General features: G+C 40.7%; 1 protein-coding gene across 3 annotated transcripts in view; it reads right to left on the bottom strand.

Moving 5' to 3' along the window:
- prkcbb (protein kinase C, beta b) overlaps positions 1–1,178 on the bottom strand; it is a 94,326-nt gene extending 93,148 nt beyond the window's left edge. For 2 of the 3 annotated variants that reach the window (XM_008415737.2, XM_008415735.2), the window contains exon 1: positions 688–1,175. In XM_008415737.2, the coding sequence (XP_008413959.1) occupies positions 688–866 (179 nt within the window). In that variant the 5' untranslated portion in view covers positions 867–1,175. Of the gene's footprint in view, positions 1–687 lie in introns of all 3 variants that reach the window. The other variant, XM_017306275.1, reaches the window with a different exon arrangement.
- Positions 1,179–8,725: the final 7,547 nt, after the last annotated feature.

Below are 8,725 nucleotides of genomic sequence, written 5' to 3'. Positions count from 1 at the left end.
AGATGCAAAAAAAGAAAAAGAAAAAAAAAGCGACAGAAAGATGGGGTGTAAATAAAGGTTGACAATTGCTTCAACCATTTCTGTTGCCCCCCCTTGACTGTGTCTCCCTTGGTGGTGAGCCGTATGACCCATAGCAGAATGTTAAACATTTATCACTGAGGAATAAGAGGGAAAACAATTAAACATGCATTTGCTAAAGGACCCTTATTAATTATTTTCTCTCAGGTTATTAAACCTGTCAGGCTTGTTCTAAAAAAAAACCCCACCTTTTCATCCACTCTCACTTCTTCAGCCTACTTCATTCCATCAAATGTTGGTCTGCAGCTACTCTCTTTTTTAACACTACAGCCCACATATTTCTTGGTCTTCCCTTTTTGCCTTTGGTTGTACAGTTACAGCATCAACAAGTGTGATGAAAGCTGAAGTAGTCGGTTATTTTAAGAAGACGGCAGCCACCTACTTTCTGTATTTCTTAAGGGCAAGTTAACATGGCCGTATTAGAATCTGTTTCACTTCTCCATGAACTGAAAATGTTTCTATATCTGTCAAAGGTAACCCAAATAAAAATAAAATAAAATAAAATAAAATAAAAAGAAGAGGATGGCGGCAGCATCATGATGTGGAGCAACAAGTGTTCAAAAAGCCCCACAGAAACAGACCACGAACGACCACCCGCCCGCTCCTCACCAGATGAAGTCGGTGCAGTGGCTGCAGAAGGTGGGCTGCTTGAAGAAGCGCGCGATGAATTTGTGGTCCTTCACCTCGTGCACGTTCTTCTGCCGGAGCGCACCCTGGCGCGCGAAGCCCCTCATGGGCTGCTTGGGTCCGTCCTCCCCGTCGCTGTTGGTGGCCGCCGAGTCTGCCATTCTCCCGAGTTCAGGGGCTCCTGCTCCGCGCTGCTCAATTTAAACCGCTCGGCACGTCGAAGTTGTTGGTGCGCGGAAAAGAGAGAAAGGGAGTGGACAAAATAAAGAAAAAAGAGCGCTTATTGAAGCATAACAACAACAAAAAATAGTTGTTGGTGTTGGTTGGAGTTGTGAGAAGTGGCTGCTTGTTTGTTGAGGTTGTTGCTGTCTTGTCCGTCAGCGGAGTGAGCTGCTGTCGCCGCACTGGCTTCCCTTCCTCCTCTTCCTCCTTTTCTTCTGACAGCCGCTGACAGAAAGGAGAGAGCGAAAGAGAGAGAGCGAGTGAAAGAGAGAGATAGAGCGAAAGAGAGAGAGAGGAAGAAAGAGGGGGCAAGAGCGAGCGAGCGAGAAAGAGTGAGTGTGTGAGACAGAGAGAGAGAGAGAGAGAGAGAGAGAGAGATTCTCCACAACCTTTATGCGTGTTATTTTATTAGCCAACACTAGCTTAGAAATAAGTCTGGCTGTTTCTCAGCTTTTCTGAAAAAGAAAGCAGCGGTAGATTCGTTCACATGTAAACAACCCAGTTAAGCAACTAATGTCAGAATTTGAAATGCAGGTGTTTGTGTCTTAAATTATCTAATTAAATGTGAGGTTTACAAAACATTTTAAAGAGACTGGGTGCTGAATTCAGGAGTGAGCACAGCTGTAGATGTGCTTTCAAAAGGTTTATTGTTAAGATTCTGAGTATTATATTTTAATTTTACAAAGTTACCTATGAAACAGCGCTTTGCAGAAGTATTCGCAGTATTTTCATATTTTGTCACAGTACACCCACAAACTTCAATATGTTTATTGGGTTTTCATGTTATTGACCAACATAAAATTTCTGCATAAATAGGAAGGAAAATGGTCTCACTCACTTGCATTCAGTCATTAGTTTATTGGTTTCCAAATGTGCCAAAAATATTTTCAAACCTACAAATCAAACCATTTGTCCGTAATGGAGAAATGATCTTATGAAACCACATCATTACACATTCGTTTGTTGGCTGCTGTGTTGGTTGCTACTGATGTGCAGGAATGTGACAGATCCAGACTTCAACATCAGACAAAGTTTAAGATTGATGTGCAACCTGCTAGACAATAGAGATGTGGCAAATACGGTCAAGATTGCCTACATTTGACTTCATCTGAAGAGTTTATCTCCAATATTACAATCAAAGTGCACCTTGCAAGCAGTGCAGGTGTCCATCTTTTTTGTGATTCAGGCAATGATGAAAGTATGAAATTTCTCTTCAAAATTATGGCTGTTTGCCTTGCTTTATGCTATGTTTTCTACTTTTACTTTCACCAAACTGTGACATGGATAAACATGATGTGTTCAAATAAAACATCCTGACAAGAACAAACGTATATCCACACCACCTTTGCAATGGAAAGAGCATGGCGCAAATGAAAACGTGCAGAGATGTGGCTGCCCACCTAACCTAGGAAGCTGGGTAAAGGAATCATTAATCAGAGAAGTCACCAGGAAACTAAAGGTTACTCTGGAGGAGTGCCAGAGGTGCACTGCTGGAAGAATTCCTGGAAAAGTCCCAAGAAGAAAGAGACACACTGAGGCAAAGAGTCACCTTGATACTGACTCCAAATAGCCAGAGAACAACTGAATGTTTTAGTCGCATCATATTTGTGGCTTAGTCTAAGTTCAAACCATGAATCTAGTTGAGAATTTGTAGCAAGATGTTAACAAAATGTTAAGTTAATGTCCATAGACACTATGTCTAATCTGAACGAGCTGAGGCTATTTTCTCAAAAGGGGCAACAACTTCTGTATATGGTTGTGCCAAGACGTGCACCGAAAGACCTCAAAGGAAAAGAGGAGTAGATGTTAAAACATGGCACACTTTTAAGACTTTTATTTGTGAAAATAAATAAATAAGTTTTAAACGTTAACAATTTCACAGACATTTTTTTCTATTGAAACAGATGCTTTACAACAAGAAAATTGTAAGTTTCTCATTGTTTTAGGTCCCAACTGACTGGTTTGTGCCGTCCACATACATACACACATGCACCCCCCACACACACACACGCACGCACACGCACACGCACACACACACACACACACACACACGCACACATGCAGTCATCTGGTTGTGAGTGACCTAGATGAGATTGATTTAGCTGCAGGACAGATGACAACGTGCACGGTTCAGCTTGCTCTCATCAAATCAGTGTTTACTGTAGATTTAGCAACCGGTTCAAACGGCTCTATGTTTTTAACCATATTGGTTCCCCATTACCCACCTCACCTCTTACATTAGAGGCACATCTAGCATTATGGTTGCATGACTGTGTCTAGGCAGCTATTAAAAGAGGAAGTCAGCTGAATTTGCAACTGTTACAGGCATCTAGGGACTCAGTACCTGAAACGTATGCATGCGTGCGTGCGTGCGTGCGTGCATGCGTGCGTGCGTGCGTGCGTGCGTGCGAGCATGTGTGTGTGTGTATTGGCTGTGGCAGCAACTTGTCATAAAGCCTCAATGATCTCTTTTTTTTTATATGTCCAACAACCAGGGTGCAGTGTAGCTTTTCCTCGAGGCTGTTAAACTATAAGATCTATAACAGTGAACCGACCTCCATGTTCAATATCATTGGTGATGTCGGACTGGAAACAGCTGGACAGTGACTTGTTTGCTCTTATAAATATATTTTTTTAAATTACTTGGGTGATATATGTGACCCAAGTAACATACATCACCCGGTGACTGGAAAAAGTCACCGGAGCAAAAACAGAAAAAATTTGGATCTTCTGAGAAAAATTATTATTATTATCATCATTATGTTTTTTAAAATAAACAAGTTGATTAGCAGTTTGACAGGTTTTCAAATGGTAAACTTTGTGTTTGAATTCTGGTTGTTTACATGTGAGCCTTTGCAGTGTGTGTGAGGGAAACTCACAGCCGATTTACCGGGCTCTGTTTGGTTAGTCACACGCTTATGTTTTTGGTTTGGGCCAATAAGATTCAAGTTTAAAAAAACAAAAAACACATGGCTACTTAACATCACAGTCACATCGCAGTATTTCTGTGGACCATGTTGGGCTTTCTTCAAGCTGAAAGAAAGCATTGTCTAATATCTTGTATTTACTATTATCTTGGCCCACTGACAGCTTTCCTGTGGAGATGAGGAGTAAATATCTATAAAGGTTGTGAGTGACCAGTGTTGTAAGCAACCAAAACTATGGCAAATTTGTGTTTTCTTGTTGAAAAATCAATTGTTGATGTCTCCACTTTTTTCAACCTGAAAAGTTTTAATTATTTGCTGCCATTCTGTTTTCGGGATATGAAGCCGTAAAGGGAAAGAACGATTTTTTTGTGTATTTCAACAGCACAACTTCAGGATAATGCAATGTCATGGCTAATTTTACTACCTGAGGATTTTTCAATGAAAGGCAGTTCAAACCAGAACTTACTCAACACTATGAAAATGAACACACTGTAACTTCTATTACTCGCTATTTTAGCTTAGTCACAATATTCAAAGTCATTTTTATTCGCCAAATGTCATAAGAATGTGTAAGATGTTTTTCAATACTTCCTTCAAAGTCAGTAGTTTATGTACGCTAAGGTGAATATGCCTTTAAACAATCTAGGAAAGCCCAGTTGATGAGTCCGGTGAAAATATTTCAAACATTTTATTCATTTGATCCACCTCTGCATGTATTTTTTACAGCAACACCTTTAACACCACTCCTTTTGTCACATAATAAGAAAATAAAAAAACAAATCAGTCAAGATCTCAGGTACAGATAGTTGAGAGAGGAGACCGGTTCCGTGTCTCATCAACTCCTGGTCAAAGCTGAATAAAAAGCCAGCTTACGGTTTGAAAATGCACTCAGGATCAATTTCATCAGGTCTGATGAAATTAAACTGAAGTGCTTGTACAGATATATAAATGAAAACATTATGTTGCAATGCTGGTGTGGGGGAATGGCTTACAACCAAAACTTCATGGCATCACGAGGGAAGAAACAAACGTATTGGTTGAATTAAAAACAGAGTTTAAGGTATGGAAAAATGTCAGGCTTATAGCTCCAGCTGTCTGGAAAGTTATTACTGAGGCTTTGGGACCCCTGCACACCACAGTAAGAGCCGTTATACACAAATGGACAAAACCGAGTCAGAACTGATGTAAAATGAATTGATGACTCATCACGGAGGTCATCAAACAACCCAGAATAGCATCTGAAGCGCCTCAACAGCCTTAGTTATTTCTCTGTTACTATGGCTCAACAATGAGAGATCTGGCAAAAACGGCGAAAGGCAACAGGAGAGTGTGACAGGAAATGCAAACAGAAAATGGCACCGTATTTATAAGAACAGCAAAATTTGCTAGAATCCTAGCTAATCAGATGTTGGGTGGTCTGCATTTGTCAGTATAGTAATATTCTAACAGTGAACCTGGTTAGACTCTACGTAGGCCTGGCATGCAGCCATCTGGTGGGCATATATTGTGAATGGCTTTGTCCATCATCTCAAGAGTACAAAGTCTTCATCAGAGATGTTTTAGATCCAACATCTGGAGGGCACATTGCACCTCAAGGCAAATTAAATGCTCATCAGCTGCGTTTCTGACACTTGCAGTGATCACACTGTGTTTTAATGTCTCTTTTCTTCTCACTTTTTTTTCCCCCCTTTCCTACTTATGTATGCAATGCTTTAAATGTCTATTTGCTTTTCCTCGTCGAAGCAACGCTATTCATTTTCTCGTGATTTCCTTTCACGACTGCTCTGGTTTGTTACATAAACCCCCCCCCCCCCCATCGTTCAGCAATTGCAGCAAAGCCGGGTTCTCGCAAACACAAACACAAACTCACACAACAACCACACGGCCGTATTATCTCCATTTATCGCTCAGAACATTATACATTTATCTCCCCATTACGTAACTCCTCCATGTCTCTGAAGATGTTTGTTTCCCCTTCCCTATCTCTCAGTGGATCTCCACGTTGAATCCCCTTTTCTGTGCGTCTCTCATTTCGAGCGCTATTAAAACCAGAGCTCAAACATCATTGATCTGAAACCACAGCGAGCTCATTCTTCTGCTTTCACGTCGTATTTGCATAACAGCACTTCTCTCGCTCTTTCTCTTTGGCTCCGTGTATGACTGTGCGCATCCGTGTGCGAGTTGAACATGTTTGTTGCGCATTGTTGTGCCTGAAATTGTTATTGTGTCTCTGCATGAGTGCATGCTAGTTGGGTCCCTGATTGACGACTGCAGTGGCAGCACTCAAAGCTCTCGGGCAGATGGTTTGTTTTTTGTTTTTCTTTACGTGGAAATCTGTGTAAAAGTCGGCAGTGTAATTGGCTTTTCAGACTGAGTGCTTTTTCTAAAGAGACTGTGGTTAGAGTGGAGGAAATAATTATTTGATCCCCTGCTGATTTTGCATGTTTGCTCACTTACAATTAAATGAACAGTCAAATTTTTATTTTTTTAAGGCGGATTTGTTTTACTGCAGAGAGACAAAATATTAACCAAACACCTAACAAAAACATATTCAATGAAAAGATGAGAAAACTTGCATTAGAACCTGATGGACAAAACTTTGTTGGGAAAGATCTCAGTGAGGATTTTTTTTTCTTGTAGCTGGACYCTAATTCTTGGGTTGAACTTTGCTCCATACGTCTGCCACTCAGAAATTTTGGGAATCATTGATGTTTCTTGGAGGTCTGCTAGAACGGTCAGCAGAACTTCATCGTTGCCTTGGCAGTACTCTTTGGTTGCTGCTGTTCTCTTGGCAACTGCTAACCCAGATCCCTCGCTGCCAGACAGACAGGCTTGATTTATCGCTACAAAAAGACTCCAACGCAACTGCACTATAGCCCAGTTCATCATGGAAACCCATTGTGTGACGCTTTATGTGCACTGTTATTGCGCTAATCTGGACGCAACATGAAGTTTGGAGGTTTGCAGTTACCGAGTCTGTAGGAAAGTTGCCGACCTCTGCATTCCTGAGTGCGACACATTCTTTCATAAATGTTTCATGTTTATGGAGGCAGTCGTCATGCCTGGTGTATTCACATGCCTACAGTACTCCAAAGAATTGTTCAATCTAAATTCCAGCAATTTAAAAAAGTAATGGCGAAAACGTTTTATTTCACTTAGTGTTTCATGCAGTTTGCATGCAAGTTTTAAAGGGGCAGTAAGATGTGTTTTCCAGGCACAGAGTGCCATTTTATAGCACAATCACATAATTATATTACCGTCAGCTGTTCTAAAAATGTACCTTAATAGACATTTTACTTATTGATTTTACTTAATAGGCATTTTACTTCTTGATTTAACACCTTGAAATTGGTCTCTTTAAAAAAGTCCTGCTCTGAAGCTTCTCAAACATGGATGAAAGAATCATGGTAACACTCTGTGTATATTTTTAATGGGGGAAAAAAAGTTTATTTTACATAATACTGCCCCTTAAGTACATTTTACTTTCAGGATTTTCAATCAATATTCTGAAGTTATAAATCTGTGTTCGGCACAAAAATCTTATGGCGAGTACAAACAAACAAAAAAAATCCCTCATGCTATACTAAAAAGTGATATGGAGTATTGGCCACTGAGATAGTTTAAACTAGCAGTGCAAATGTTCATGTAAGATTGCTTGAAGATGAACCACAACTGGGGGTTAAACTTGTCCACAGACATGATAGTGTCACAAACTGGTTGTTAGGTGGCACCCTGGTTGTGGTACAAAAATGAATATTTAATGGTGATCCATAAAGAGTACAAAGTCCAGGCAGCACAGGTGAGCAAAAGGCTAGGAGCTCAGACACTGGTAGCAACTGGAATAGCATGCACGAATGGAACAGAGGCAGAGTGACAAGATACGACTTACGACAAGGACCTGACAGGGAACAAGAGACACAGGTGGGTTTAAATACGCAGGGAAGATAATCAGAGGAAACAAGAGACATCTGGGGACAATCAAAGGGAAGACACCACAACGTGGAACTAAATTAACACAGACAGGACGAAGCTTAGTTTTAGAAATGACAAGATCTGGCTTGTTTACTTCCTATAAAATGTATCATCTTTTGCAGACAGAAAGGCTGTTGGCACCTCGCAAAATCATAACAGTAGTTCATGCGGTCTCTTATTTACAGTGTGAAATTTTTATTTTTTTTATCATCAATATTTATACGTACAAAAATAAACGCTGAAGCAAAAACAGAAGCAGCTCAGGTGAGCGTTTCTGGGAATTTCGCAGTCTTCTCGAGATGGAAGATGATTCTGGATGTTCGTGATTCAGTAAAACAACATAAATTGTCCTCATGTCTAAAGTTTGCTGATCATGGTTCAAAACACAACAAAAAAAATGCACGTGCTGCTGGGAATTTGTACGCTTTACATGGACAACGCATCAAACCGGCAGTTTTTGTGAATGCACGTGCACGTCCTTCTTGCTGAAGGACACCTGTGTTTGGCACCAAACCAACAAGCAAAATCAATGCATTCCTTAAAGGCATCTCAGAATTATACTCCCCTGCACTGGAACAGTAAAAACAAACACAAAAAAACCCCTCACACCATCGTTCTCACTGCATCTAACTCCCACTGTTGTCCCAAGGAGGGTGAAAACAGTGTTCTGCTTCTCATGCCTGCAGCCTTTTTTATTTTATTTTTTTTTATTTTACCTGTCAGACTGGAACTCCCGACAGGCCAGGTGGTGGGGAGGGAGTGCATCCTTGTTCTCTCAGAATGAGACACTGGATGCACCTGTGGGAGGATTCAGACCTTTGTGTGGTGTTTATGAGATGCACACTCACCGTTTGGCAACTGGAGGCAGTTGACGGTATGTAAATACCCTGAAGGGAAGC

This window comes from Poecilia reticulata, linkage group LG8, assembly GCF_000633615.1.
Source record: "Poecilia reticulata strain Guanapo linkage group LG8, Guppy_female_1.0+MT, whole genome shotgun sequence".
Taxonomy (NCBI): domain Eukaryota; kingdom Metazoa; phylum Chordata; class Actinopteri; order Cyprinodontiformes; family Poeciliidae; genus Poecilia; species Poecilia reticulata.
Note: the sequence above shows the minus strand (reverse complement) of the source record. Positions and strands in the feature narration are given on the sequence as shown.